The 14,823-nt window shown below is 34.4% G+C and overlaps 2 protein-coding genes across 12 annotated transcripts in view; both read left to right on the top strand.

Annotated features, from left to right (window-relative positions):
* Window positions 1-14,823, top strand: part of pcdhga11 (protocadherin gamma subfamily A, 11) — a 264,554-nt gene that overhangs the window by 89,346 nt on the left and 160,385 nt on the right. For 2 of the 11 annotated variants that reach the window (XM_031898032.1, XM_012959217.3), the window contains exon 2: window positions 911-2,871. The exons of the other annotated variants lie outside the window; for them this stretch is intronic. In XM_031898032.1, the coding sequence (XP_031753892.1) occupies window positions 911-2,871 (1,961 nt within the window). The remainder of the gene's footprint in view (window positions 1-910; window positions 2,872-14,823) is intronic. 11 annotated transcript variants of the gene reach the window in all.
* LOC101731450 (protocadherin gamma-C5) lies at window positions 9,639-14,344 on the top strand. The gene is made up of 2 exons (XM_004913160.2): window positions 9,639-12,175; window positions 14,318-14,344. Exons 1-2 carry the CDS (start codon window positions 9,734-9,736, stop codon window positions 14,342-14,344), a joined length of 2,469 nt encoding a protein of 822 aa, XP_004913217.2. The 5' UTR covers window positions 9,639-9,733.

Raw genomic sequence — 14,823 nt, 5'->3', positions numbered from 1 at the left:
TTTATGAGTATATTCAGATTTCTGTGTAAAGCCTTCTTGAATTTTAACAGTTATATATCTAATTTAATGAATAGTCAAAGTACTTAAAAAAACATTAAAATCATAAAATACTGTACAACATAAATGTTCTCACAATCTTATCAACGAAATGAAGTTAGCAATATTGGCCAGCAGAGGGCAGGCCTGTCATCCTTTCACTTCATTTCCTACAAAAGTAGATCTTTACTTGCAGTCTCCTCCTCCTGGCTCAGTGAATCAGCCTCCCATTTTTGCACAGACAACAAAGAATTGCTGCCGTTCAGTGGATATTTTCAAAGCATAACTTGGGATATTTACCTTTTATTAACTGCAAGCTTAAATACAGGCATGAGGAATTATACTAGAAAATATATCTGATGGTATCCAAAAGAGGAGATTTAAGATATGGACATCAAAAGCTCTGCAACGGCTTGGAAATGGCAAGTAGTGTATTCCTTTCTCCTTTGTGGCTGGGGCTGGGTTTCTGGTCAGATCATGTTTTCTGTTGGTGAAGAGACAGAGCCAGGTTCAGTTGTGGGAAATGTAGCTCAGGTTTTGGGCATCAACCTGGCAGATATAGCTAAACGCAGACTGCATTTAGGATCTGAGAGAAGCAGGAGACATTTTGCTTTAAATCCAGCAAATGGAGATCTTACAGTTAAGGAAAGGATAGACAGAGAGAGCCTTTGTGGATCCAGCTCTACTTGTGTATTACCTATTGAGATTGTTGCTGAAAATCCCTTGGAACTTTATAGTTTGGAAATTGAAATCATAGATATAAATGATAATTCACCAACCTTCTCTGTTAATGATCACATTATAAATATAACAGAGCTAGTGGCAATCCCAGGCATAATATTCCCTTTAGAAATTGCACATGATCCAGATGTAGGTAAAAATGGCATTAGCCAGTATAAATTAAATCCAACGCCATATTTTTCATTGTCTGTGAAGAATCGAAAGGATGGGACTCTTATCCCTGAGCTGGTATTAGAAACAGTTCTTGATAGAGAAGAAAAAGAAGAGCATAGACTCATTTTAATAGCTCTAGATGGCGGTGAACCACCCAGATCAGGATCTTGTAACATAATAGTAAATGTTTTGGATATCAATGACAATCCTCCAGTATTTCATAAATCAAATTACAAGGTAAAACTATTAGAAAATCCAAAATTAAATACAGTATTAACAACACTAAATGCTACAGATCAGGATGAGGGCAGAAATGGAGAAATAGAATATTACTTTGACAGCCATACCTCAGAATCTGCAAAGGAACTATTTCATTTACATCCACAAACAGGGGAAATTTATATTAAAGGCATAGTGGATTATGAAGAATCAAATTTTCATGAACTATCAATTCGAGCTAAGGATAAAGGAGTCCCTGAATTGGAAGGACGATGTTTACTTCAAGTGGAGGTTGAAGATGCAAATGATAACCCTCCAGAAATAATTCTGACATCTACTTCAACTGATGTCCCTGAAAATGCAGCATTAGAAACTGCTGTGGCTTTTTTCACAGTGAGAGACAGAGATTCTGGGAAAAATGGAGAGGTGACATTAACACTTTCTCCAAATCTGCCATTCAAAATAAAACCTTTGAAAAATCACTATTCTTTGGTCACAGATCAATTGCTGGACAGAGAGAAGATCTCTCAATATGATATCCAAATGACGGCAAAGGATTTAGGTTCCCCCACTTTGCAGACACAAGTTACATTTAGCATAAATATATCTGATATTAATGATAATGCCCCAGTTTTCCTGCAAGCTAATTACAATGCTATTATACATGAAAATAAAGACCCAGGTAGCTTTTTATGTACGGTTTCTGCATTTGATTCAGACGAGGGAGTTAATTCTGAATTAACATACTCTTTAGTAGATAGTAAGATAGATGTTTTTTCTATATCTTCACTTGTTTATATTGACCCTAAAAGCGGTAACATCTATTCCCAGCGTGCCTTTGACTATGAGAATATTCAGGTTTTTCAAATTACTGTAAGAGCAGAAGACTCAGGTTTTCCAAAATTATTTTCCAATGCCACTGTGTCGGTATTTGTATTGGATGTTAATGATAACTATCCAACTCTATTATACCCAAAATATTCCAGAGAGCTAATCATAGATGAAAGGATTCCCAATTCTGCTTCTGCCGGTTATTTAGTCACCAAAATCTCAGCAGTGGATTTAGATTCAGGTCATAATGCTTGGCTGCTTTTTAGTCTTGTTGATGATACCGATACCACTTTATTCAAAGTATCAGCATACACTGGGGAAGTTAGAACCATTAGAGAACTGCAAGAAATGGATTATAAAGAGCAACATCTTGTCATTTCAATTAGTGACCATGGAGAACCCACTTTGTCGACAACAGTCATCATACTTGTCAATATAATTGAGAACGCTGAAGAAAAAAACCCTAAAGCTCAAGACTTCCTTACCAATTCCAAACCTTCTTCAGACCTGACCCTTTATTTGATTGTTTCCCTGGTGGCTATAAGTTTAGTTTCCCTTATTACCTTCATAATATTAATAGTCAAATGTCTAAACAAAGAAACCTATGGCAACAGCAGCCTGTGCTGTTTTACAAGTAGATCCCAGTCAGATCAGTATGTAGATCAGTATAAACCAACACTTTACCTGAACACTGATGGAACCCTAAAATACATGGAAGTGAGGATGGTTCCCACAGAACCTCAGGGACAATGTTATCAAAACTGTTTCCAGACAGCAGCGGAAATACCTAATGTCAGCATAATGAAGGCCCAACATTTTCCTCAATTAAATGACTCTGTCAGTGAAAATAAAGGGTGTACCGATACAAACTGGCTAAATGACACACAGCAGGTAAGAATTGTATAACATTTAAAAATTGTTTATATATTACATCATGTGAAAATAAGATTGATGTTATTTTACTCGATTTTTTGATGATTGTGCCTTTCAGAAGATACTTTTCAGGATTATATTACATTCTATATAATTGTGTGTATATAATTCTATATATTCTATATAATCTATATAATTATGAAATTGACTTGTTTCATAATTTCTAGGTAGTGAAATTCTGTATTGATGCTTTTTTTTCTTCTTCTCTGAGTGGTAGGTTTGTAAAACATTTAAAAAAAAAGTCAAAAATTAAAATTCATATTTGCTGTAGAATGCAAAAGGACTTATTTCAACACAATGGAGTGTACACATTGTACAATATTAACTTAACATATACAATTCAGATAAATTTACAAATTGGGGTGTGTAAGGCTGAATAATTTGCCTACATTTGTATAATGGTAGAAACTTTGTTATACAGTCAATGTGAATTAGTTAACTATATTTATTTATTTCTTTGTCAAATTAATTTAAATTGCTTAAAAATATGCTGATTATTACCCGTTGTCATTAAAAACGTTAGTATTTGTGTATTTTCCAATTCGCTGCAGTGCTTGTTGGCTTTGAATGTCTGATCAGTTTGCTTGAGTAAGTTAATGGGATTATTTTAAATGGCAAAGGTTATGATATAAACGTATCCGATAATTATTTGTATCTTATCCCATAATGGTGGTTCTAATGGGCAGGTCCAGAAAATATGTTAAAGAGTAAGCTGGGAAGAGTTTATTTAATGAGGTGTATGGGACAAAAGCATTAGTAATTTGTATTTAAATTTTCTTGTGACCATTCATATCAGTGCCCAATCCTTACTAGAAACCTCTTCTGTAAAAATGATAGTTACCATCCAAACTTTTTATTAAATATTCACCTGTTTCTTTATCTAAATGGTGAACGTTGTTTGTAACTAAATTTACTGTAAGTCTTGGAATTCTACAAAAAGCATCTTTTATACACTATAGGGCCTATTTAGCAATCTGTATAAAATTATTCATGATAAAGAAACAGTAGAACTAAATACATTTATTGTGTAAAACTGTATTTTACGAAGTAAATTACAGTCTGTGAAATCTTCTAGTTGTGATGTTTATACCAGTATTTTACACCAACTCAGGTGGGATTAAACTGATAAATTCAATGGAAAAAATGTAGGTGGTGGGCAGATACCTGTACCATGTTAAGAGGTGGTATAAAAATAATGGCGTAAAAAGAAGCAATGCTAAATGATATTTTTCAAGCAACCACTCTATTTTCTGGACTCTCAAAATCAAAAACTAAAATAATGTGATTCTCACTGGCATACAACTTTTTTTTAAAAAGTCACATAAGTTTTGTCACTGTTTTATTGTGTACATTTTTTTCCCCTTAACCCTCGAACATTAGTAAATATGCCCCTATGTATTTACTTTCTGGTTATCTTGAAAATAAGTCACATGACCATCTAAAGTAATGTTAGGAACACTTTAATGTGGCAGTTAAGGAGGTGGACTTGTTAAGCTTTTGAGGAAATCTGGCCGCATGAAAAGCATTGGGCAGATCTCTGACTATGGGGCCTATTTATCAATATACGAATCCAAAATACGATGATTGAAAATGTGACAAAAATTTGTTTGAATACGAAATTTCGTACTTACGATCCAAAAGGTCCTGAAATGTTTGTATTGAAATTATCGTTTGCGTGTGGTGATCCAATAGTTCCAATATCCCAACGATCGTAAATGGTGCTAAACCCTTTCTGACTTTGACACTTCAAGGCATGATGTGGGAAGCTTTCAAAAGGACTTAATGGCACTCTGCAGCTCCAGAAAATAATTTCTTGTATTGTATACAGGTTCAATCAAAGAGGGATTATTATATTTTATTTCTAAAATTACTAGATGGGTTTTGAATCCTTTTTTTGCATTATATTTCATTTAAGGTATTCTACAATAGATTAAAATGTTATAATACAAGGGTTAACATAAAACATTACATAAAATGTTTAAAGGAGAAGGAAAGATAAAAACTAAGTAAGCTTTATAGGAAAGGTCTATGTAAATACAGCCATAAGCACTCACAGAAGAGCTGCACTGATTCTTCTATCAAAAGAACCACAGGATTTCTTGTCTTCTTTTGTGTAAACATGTTCTTTGGTATTAGGCTTCCCCTCTCAGAAACAATCCTTCATTCCTGGGGCCAGAGTCTGCACAGCTCTCTCCTCTTGTCCTTCTCCTGCTCCCCCCTCCCGTAATAATTCATAAGAATTCACTCCCCCTCCCATCAGAATGTGTGATCTGAACTACTAGCCCCTAGAGCTGCAACACAGAAGCTACTGAGGATAAAATGGCAGCTGCTATCTTAAACAAACAGTGGGAGCTTCTAGGGCTGTTTACTCAGGTATTGTAAAACTTTTTGCAGAATAAATATAGCATTCTAGGTGGCACTAATGTGGCAATTTTATTGGCAGTAAAATGCCAAAATGACTTTACTTCTCCTTTAATGTTAATGTAGTATAAATAATGATGTATCGGTATTAGCCCAGTGTTCGTGTATGAATTATTTTTTGGTTTGCATGTACTTTTTAAAAAAGATATGATCTTCAGCACACTTATTTCACTGGACTCAAATATTGTGCAGGGTGGAACAAGTAGGAATGGCGTTAAGGTTTCTACAGTCATCATAATTCAAACTAATATAAATATTTTTGCACTTCTCAGGTTTTTTAGCCAAGACATCTTAGTAGCACTGGATGAGTGGCATTATTTATATAGTCATTTTGTACACAGCTGCAGGATCATAAATGTCTATGGAAAAGCCACACAGGCTGGACCATAGTGGTGTTTTTTTTTTTTTGTTTTTTTTTTGTTTTTTTGGCAAGGCTGACCCATAATGAAATATAGTGCTCATATCTTTGGTTAAATAATGTAATTAGGTACAGTAAATTAAGTAAGGTAAGGGGACAAAATAAGAGGACACAGTAAGAGGAGTAAGACAAAATAAGAGGACAAAATAAAAAATAAATCTGTGTATTAATGTAGTCAATCATACTTCAGTTCATACAAGAAAACATGAGCGTCTAGGCCAAACTTAGAGTTTTCTATTAGAGAGTTTCAATAGAAGGACTGTTTTGACATAGGCATATTATTCAATGGATATCTAAATTGTCCTGTATGGTATACAGTTATTTCCAATGGAAATAACTAAAAAAAAGTACCAACTAAATAAAGAGATAAAAATCTATTGAAATATATTGTCACTGAGGTTAATTAATTTTGTGGTCCTTGTTTGTACCCTTTGGAACAAAATAAGTGGATTTTGGTTTACAAACATTCCTGTCTGTAAACCATGTAAAACTAATAATACGGCTTAATTTCTGCAATAAGTAAAAAAACATGTGCAGTGTGACACAGGTACATTTTTTTAAAAAGTTTGTAAGATTTTAGGTTTTGCCATGAGAAAAAAATGCAAGAACGCTTTAGAAGAGATTGGATTATTATCATATTTTCTTACAAGGATATTCATGAACCAGAGCTAATTATTAATCTGTTGCTTAGTGGTTCAATGGCCACAGTTGTCCGTAAGAGAACCATGGCAGTCAAACTATTCCGGGAACTCTCATTTCCTATCTTAATAATATAGATGATCTTTTGTTACAATCATTTTGAACACACAATTGGTAATTGTACATTGTTGTACATATGGGGGGGGGGGGGCATTTTCCCACACTGACTTTTTTAGTCCAGACCTTTAAATAAATGTCAAACATTAGTGGTAATGAATTTATTCACATTTTTAAAAAGAAAAAAATTACAATTGTTGGAGTTTTAGTGCTATATGAAATCCTGGCAGAGGCAATATGTTGAGTTTGATTTATCAACATAAATGAGCTACTCACCAACATAACCAGAATAGGTTTGATCTATCTGTGGAGTAACTCCACATTTCCTGACATTACTCTTGCACTGATTAGGGACACAAAAGAGATTCACATCTATATTCTTGATCTTGGCCATCCCTTGAATGAATTCAATTTCTTTTTAAAATATTTATAGAAAGTGACTGGGTTCAGTCATGATAATGATGTTTTTGTGTCTTAGTTTTACATAACCAATATAGGTAAATCTCCCAAAAATGTTAATTGTCATCATTATTTGTATTGATTATGTGTAATTACTTTGTTCATTTCAAATATGTATCAATTCATATTTGTTTTATAAATTGTTTATTTAATATAATATATACTGATAGGTACTTGTAGTTCATGGACATTAGCTGTATTTGATAGCAGAAATATTATATTATTATATTCTATGGATATACAGGCAAATGTTAGTATTGCTGCTTTCATTTTAAAGAACCGAAGACATTTACAGTGAACAATTGTGAACCAGTATAGTAACCTGTAGTCCAATAAGACATTTACTTTCATTGCTTTACTTGTAATAGCCTTATTAAAGCTTCCTGATCAATAGATGGTTTACTGGTTTATGGTAATGGATATAGTTGGTGAGGTCACAAGGGGTATGAAGTGCCAATGGGAGGCATAGATTGTGGCACAGTAATTAACATGTCCCTCTGTATGGAATTTGTGTTTTTTTTGTGCTTGCTTGTTGTTTCCTACATGTTCTTTCGACATTCCAAAACATACAACTAATATAACTTCTGATAAAATCAACTATAGTGTTTGCATAACTGTAGCAGGGAAATTATATTTTAAACCTGAAATAAGGACTGATGTGGATAAGTACAATTTCTCCATATGCATTATATATATATGCACTACATGTAAATAAATTATGATGATGATAATAAATTACAATAATGCTGTAATTCTGGGCAAAATGCTACACTGTAGGAAAAATCATGGTCAACTGTACTTTGCCCCCATAAGTAATAGAAACCAATTGTCTTAAAGAGGAACAGTGAACCAATCAAGCAAAGTCTTGCAGTTTATTCTGTATAAAGGTTTTGATAATGTTTTGAAGATAATGTTTTAATATATAATAATGTAATAATATAAATTAAAAACATTAATAGAAAATGTATATATTATTAGCAATATTATATATTATAAAATGAATATAATATTTAAAAAAATATAATACTTTAATAATAAAATATTTAAAAATAATATAATAATGTTTGTAGATGTTTTGAGATAATGTTTTGAAATCTTCAGTTTCTGAGATACAAATTATATAGTGTATATAGTGCATTTAAATCAGAGATGCAATGCATTACCACTGATAAAATGGGGCAACTATTATTTTAAATGGGGAAAGGTAGTATAAGAAATTGAATATAATTTATTGACTATTTTTTTTTAATTCTTTATTTTTGTATTTTCTGGAGTAAGTATTTGGGGAGGTGTACTGAAAGAAAGAAGGAACGGGGGTTACAAATGTCATACAATGCCACTCTGCTTCATATTTTATTGTTTCTTGAACATTTGCATATAGTGTTGATTTTCATGTAACCCAGTCTGATAGGTTAGGGGTTGGGATACCAAACGGTAACTAACAACAAACAAGAAAACATAAAGAACATAGGATATTGGTAGACCCAGATCCTTAATCTCATTTGTGAACATATACGCTAGTGGTTTATGAACCCTTAGGAGGTTTCTAAGTATGGGTTCCATGGTGACCAGATTTTCCAGAAAGTTTTAATATACTGTAGCCTTTGGTCATGGCAGCTATTTCCTCATTTTTTTTTTGCCATTTGTTTAAACCATTCTATAATTGTCTGTGGCTCAGGTGATTTTCACTTCTTGGGGACTAGGGATTTAACAGCTTGGATCATTAGTAAGGTGAGTTTGGGAGTTACAACTTGCCCTTTAGTTAACTCAAAAGGAAGTGCATACATTATTGACTAATTACAAGATTTTACATTTATCCTTATCTTTATCAAACTTAGCAGAAAGCTGTAGTTTGGTTAAAAATGTTTACAATATCAAAAGATGTATTTACTGCCACATCAGCATTTGTTGCACATTTTTGCCACTTTCATTGCACACATCGGTGCCATTTATTACTGATGCAGGTGAATCCTTGAGCTAGTTCCACCTTAAAGGTGTTAATATCTGTTGGGTTCTCACTGTGGCCTGCATCACCAGACTTGCACCTAAAGAGTTAGACACAGACATTGTTTTGACAACGAGCACTGGAAATTACAACATCCCATTGCATCTGATTTGCACTGAAATTCACACGTAATTACATTAATTTTAGTGCATCTGATGCAATTGCGGCATTGCAGGTATAAAACATGGCAAGTTGTATTTGAAATTGCCTACCATATACTGCAATTTTGCTAGTAAATGAGCCCTATTGTATATGTTTTGTACAAACTAGACTAGAAGCAACTTTTGTCTGAAGTGTTGCAATAATGTATCCCTCTTTCTTTCAAACTACCCTTAAATGGTATTAATTAAAATTCCAAAACCATTTACTATGTAACACGTGCATGAATACAAATATTCATTTTTACCATAGAATAAAAATAATAAAAAGTCAACACACACAAATATTATACATGTAAAACTATTTTTTTTTAGTTTAAGGAAAGTTAAGTACTATGGCCAGAAGAGGGCAGACCTGAATCATTTCTTTAGCTACATTAATATCTATTACTCCTATTCTCCTCCTCCTGGTTCAGTGCTTCACCCTCCCATCGTTCCACTGACACAAAGAAAAAAGCTATTGCTCTGATGAAAATCCAGTGGATATTTACTCTGCATTATACAGGGTTTTTACCTCTTTCAGTGACTGAAGTCTAAACTACAAACTTATGGGATTTTAATAAGAAATACATTGAAAAATATCTCAAAGGAAGGACTAAAGATATGGACATCCTAAGCTCAACAAAGGCTTGGAAATGGCAAGTAGTGTATTCCTATTTACTTTGTAGCTGGGGCTGGGTCTCTGGGCAGCTTCGGTATTCTATTGTTGAGGAGTCAGAACCAGAATCTATTGTGGGGAATGTAGCTCAGGATTTGGGAATACACCAGGCAAATTTATACAAGCGAAGACTGCATTTGGGATCTGAGGGAACCAGTCGACAGTTTGCAGTGAATCAAGCTAATGGGGCTCTTACTGTGACAGAGAAGGTAGACAGAGAAAGCCTGTGTGCATCCAGCTCAAGCTGTTTTTTGCCTGTTCAAGTTGTTGCTGAAAATCCGTTGGAGGTTTTTAGTCTAGAAATTGAAATTTTGGACATAAATGACAATTCACCAAGTTTTTCAAAAGACCATCACATTATAACAATAACAGAGATTCGTGCAAACCCTGGTGTTCGGTTTCCTTTAGAGATTGCAAAGGATCCCGATGTTGGCGTCAATGGTATTAGTCAGTATAAAATAGAAACAAACCCATATTTTTCATTGTCTGTGAAGAAACGCAAAGACGGGACTCCTATTCCTGAGCTGGTACTGGAAAGGGCTCTAGACAGAGAAGAAAAAAAAGAGCATAGACTCATTCTCACTGCTGTTGATGGTGGTGAGCCAGCCAGATCAGGATCTTGTCAAATCACTGTAATTGTTTTAGATTTCAATGATAATCCACCAGTGTTTTCTCAATCAAGCTATAGAATAACACTATTAGAAAATTCAAAGCTTAACACCCTTTTAATCACACTTAATGCTACAGACCTGGATGAGGGAAAAAATAGTGAAATAGAATATTATCTTGATGACCATACTTCAGATTTTGCAAAGGAATTGTTTAGTTTAAATTCCCAAACTGGTGACATTTTTATCAAAGGATTAGTGGATTTTGAAGAATCAAAATTTCATGAACTATCAGTTCTAGCAAAGGATAAAGGATTTCCTGAATTAGAAGGGCGTTGTGTGCTTCATGTTGAAGTAGAAGATATCAATGATAATGCACCTGAAATAATATTAACCTCCATGTCGACATCTGTGCCTGAAAATGCAACCCTAGACACTGCTGTGGCTTTTTTTACAGTGAGAGACAGAGATTCTGGGAAAAATGGAGAGGTTAAACTCGAGGTTTCCCAAGGCATCCCATTTAGAATTAAACCTTTAAACAATCACTATTCCTTGGTCACAGATGGAATACTAGACAGAGAGAAGATCTCTAAGTATACGATTCAACTGACCGCAACTGATTTGGGCTTTCCTGCTCTGCAAACCCAAACTACAATCACGCTACATGTTTCTGACATTAATGACAACCCCCCAGTTTTTCTACAAACTCATTATGAAGCATTCATAAAAGAAAATAATGAACCAGGCAGTTTATTATATGCAGTATCTGCATTTGATTTAGATGAAGGCGTCAATGCAGGCTTAATATATTCTATAACTGAGAGAAATATAGATAGCTCTCCTGTTTCTTCTTTTGTCTACATTAATCCCCAAAATGGTAATATCTATGCCCAGCGTGCCTTTGATTTTGAGTACATTCAGATTTTTCAAATATCTGTAAAAGTAGAAGATTCTGGGAAATTATTTTCCAGTGTTGATGTGTCTATATTTGTACTGGACGTAAATGATAACTTCCCCACTGTACTTTATCCAGTTGTTTCAAATGAGATCATTATTAGTGAACTGGTTCCAAAGTCGGCAGCTGTTGGGTATTTAGTAACAAAGGTATCAGCAGTGGATTTAGATTCAGGTCGCAATGCTTGGTTGCAATATGGTTTTAATGAAGATACTGATTTCAAGCCATATAAAGTGTCTGCAAACACAGGAGAAATAAGAACTATTCAAAGCCTGGAAGACATGGATAATTCAGAGCAACGGCTTGTTATTTTGGTCAGTGACCATGGGGAACCTCCTCTTACAACAACAGTCACTGTGGTTATAAACATAGTGGAGAGCGTTTTTCAAGAAAACTCTAAATCTCGTGATTTGCTTTCAAATTCCAAGCCCATGACAGATATAACCCTGTATCTTATTATATCGCTGGTGGCCATCTGCTTAGTTTCCCTTGTTACCTTTTCAATCTTGATAGTAAAATGTATAAAAAGAGAAAGCTATAACAGTAGCAAAGGCTGCTGCTTTATGAGTAGGTCGCAATCCAAGCCATATGCTGACCAGTACCAGCCAACTCTTTATTTAAACACAGATGGGACCCTAAAATACATGGAAGTGCGGATGGTTCCACCAGAACCTCAGGCACAATGTTATCAGGCTTGTTTTCCTCAAGCTACAGGGAACCCTGATACAAGTCTAACAAATCCACAAGGTTTTACACCGCCTAATGTAACTGTCAATGACAATTGCACCTCTTCGGAAACAAGCTGGCTAAAGGAGCTGAATCAGGTAAGGGCTCCATTATTTATTATTTTAAATTCAACCTATTTAGACAAACGTAGGGAACAACATACAGTGATACCACCATTTTTAACTGTAACAACATTGTCATTGTAAATGTGTTTACACTAGTCTGACAATAAGAGGCTAGTGCCAAGCATCAAACATTGAATAATAAATGATGTAAAAGAAGAAAAGAGCTGACTGGATGTTTTTTTCCTGTTCAGTTGCATTGGGGTTGCTGCAAGTGCCCCACATTTCTGCTCCTAGAAAAAGCATGGCGAGTGGCAGGCGTGCAGATAACATCTACTTTGCAGAAAGCTTGGGTTTAGTTGTTTTTTTTTGTTGTTGTTTTCTGCTATAACATAGTCAAGAAAATGCATCTTAATCTTCAAAAATTGTCTAACTTGTTTGCTATGTACGGACTGCACAGACTCATTCACGCTTGTTTGTTTTTATGCTGTGTGGGATTTCTAGTGAGTACCTTGGGATGGGGGTGCAGTTGATCATAAAGGGGCCTTCATCAGCACCTAAAACACCTTTTAGGATTTAATGCTGTAGCCCGTAGAGCCATTAGTATTTATTGAGCTCTTCTGTGCATCTAAATTATGGTCTCTCTCTCTCTATATATATATATATTGTGATTTCTATGATGAAAGTGCTCTGTCATGGTTTTGCAGCCTATAACATTTTGGATTTTGTGCAATATTGGAAATATTTAGGCAATTTCTGAGGTGGAAAGCTTTGAGGCATAATCATAAAGGCATTTGCTTAGCTTTAAGAAATAACAGGATAAAAGTATGCTTTACAATTTGCACCCATTCTCCCTGCATTCTCATGAAGAGGGATTTATCTGGCAAAGGACCACCAATGCAACTACAGGCACATGGGATTATAAAAGAATCCATATTTTGGAATATTTAAGAGAGATCATTCAAGATATGGATTCCATTAATGCCTGGAAATGGCATTGTGTTGTGTTTATTTTGCTTTTGTAGCTGGGGCTGGGTCTCAGGGCAGCTTCATTATTCCCTTGCAGAGGAAACAACGCCAGGCACATTGGTAGGTAATTAAAACTGCCTGAACTTAGACTAAGTTTGGGATCTGAAGGAAAAAGTCATTTTTTTTGTTGACCAAAAAACTGGAGCTCTGGCTGTGAATGAAAGAATTGACAAAAAAAGCATGTGTGAGCCCATTTTTAGGTGTGCATTGCTTTTGGAATTATTTATTGAAGACTCCTTAGAATTGCTTTTAAAGTGACTGAGTAATACCCCAATTTATTGAGGTAGAAACAAAGAGGTATAATGGAACAGATTGGTTTTGGCAATAATCTTTTAGAATGTAAGCTCTTGCGAGCAGGGCCCTCCCCCAAGTGTCTCTGATTCACTGTAACTGTGAACCATTTTTGTGAATTGTTTATATGTACATGTTAACTGTTCTGTCTTTTGTACCCCTCTATTCTGTAAAGCGCTGTGTATATTGATGGCACTATATAAATAATAATAACAATCTGCCAAAAGCTGTAATTGCTTTATAGTAGAACTGTATATTAGGACACCCCCATTACAGTATTAATGTTTGTATCTACTTAATCGAATTCATGTCATAAAAGGTGTTATAGAGTCTGATATATGATAGTAAAATAAAAGAATCAAAAAGACATGAATAACAGTGCATTTCAACCAAACCAAATGCAGTACTTCTATATAAACCATATATGTCAGAGGCACATAAAAATAAAACATATAATTTGTTCAGTATATAAACTTGCAACATTTTCTTATGATCTGTGTAAAATGTCTAATCCTGTACATATACTGATGATTTAAATTAAAATAATCGAAACCCTGCACAATATAGAGGTATGGGATCCATTATTACTGCAATAGTACAGTATAGTACTATACAGTTACTATACAGCTGAAAAATATCACAAAGATCTTGGTAGCCCATAATTACTTCTACATTTGTTTACATTTTGTAAAAATAAGCGGGAACAAAGGGAATATACTGAGTAAACTGGTTATTCTTTAGTTTAAAGGAGTGGGTGGTGTTAATAAAATTGTCTGAAAGAGACAGATTTGTCATCCAATCAGATTTAATTGTTTTACCTTGATGTAGTGAACTGTATGCAATATCCTGTTATTTTAGTCAGTGATCATGGAGATCCAACACTAATGTTACAGTCATTTCAAATGTCGTCGATAATATTAAACAAAAATGTAACAGTCTCAGAACCTACAATCAGATTTCCAAACATTAACAAATATACTTTTTAATGATTTCATTGGTAAGCATTCATTTGATTTTTCTGGAATGTTTCCAAAGTAATAATTGCAATAGCATCTGCAGAGTTTGCTTTTCAAAAATGATAAGCCAAGGATCACACAATTACAGTGATGGAGTAGGTATAATTACATTGCTGATAAGGTGTTTGTAATGGGTGATCAGGATGGTACACTGGGTTTTGCTTAGGTTTCTTTCTCTCTCCGATTGACATGCCAGCTGGCAGTGTAATACCTCTGATGTGCCGATCATGATGTAGGGACGTTGGTTGCATTGATATTGACTCTTTATGGAGGGATTTCAGATGTGTCAACTATGACACAGGGGCATAATGACAGGCTGTATTTTTTTCTGGTGAAACAGATCACATG

This window comes from Xenopus tropicalis, chromosome 3 (assembly GCF_000004195.4).
Source record: "Xenopus tropicalis strain Nigerian chromosome 3, UCB_Xtro_10.0, whole genome shotgun sequence".
Classification (NCBI taxonomy): domain Eukaryota; kingdom Metazoa; phylum Chordata; class Amphibia; order Anura; family Pipidae; genus Xenopus; species Xenopus tropicalis.
This window is presented reverse-complemented; position numbering and strand designations above follow the sequence as displayed.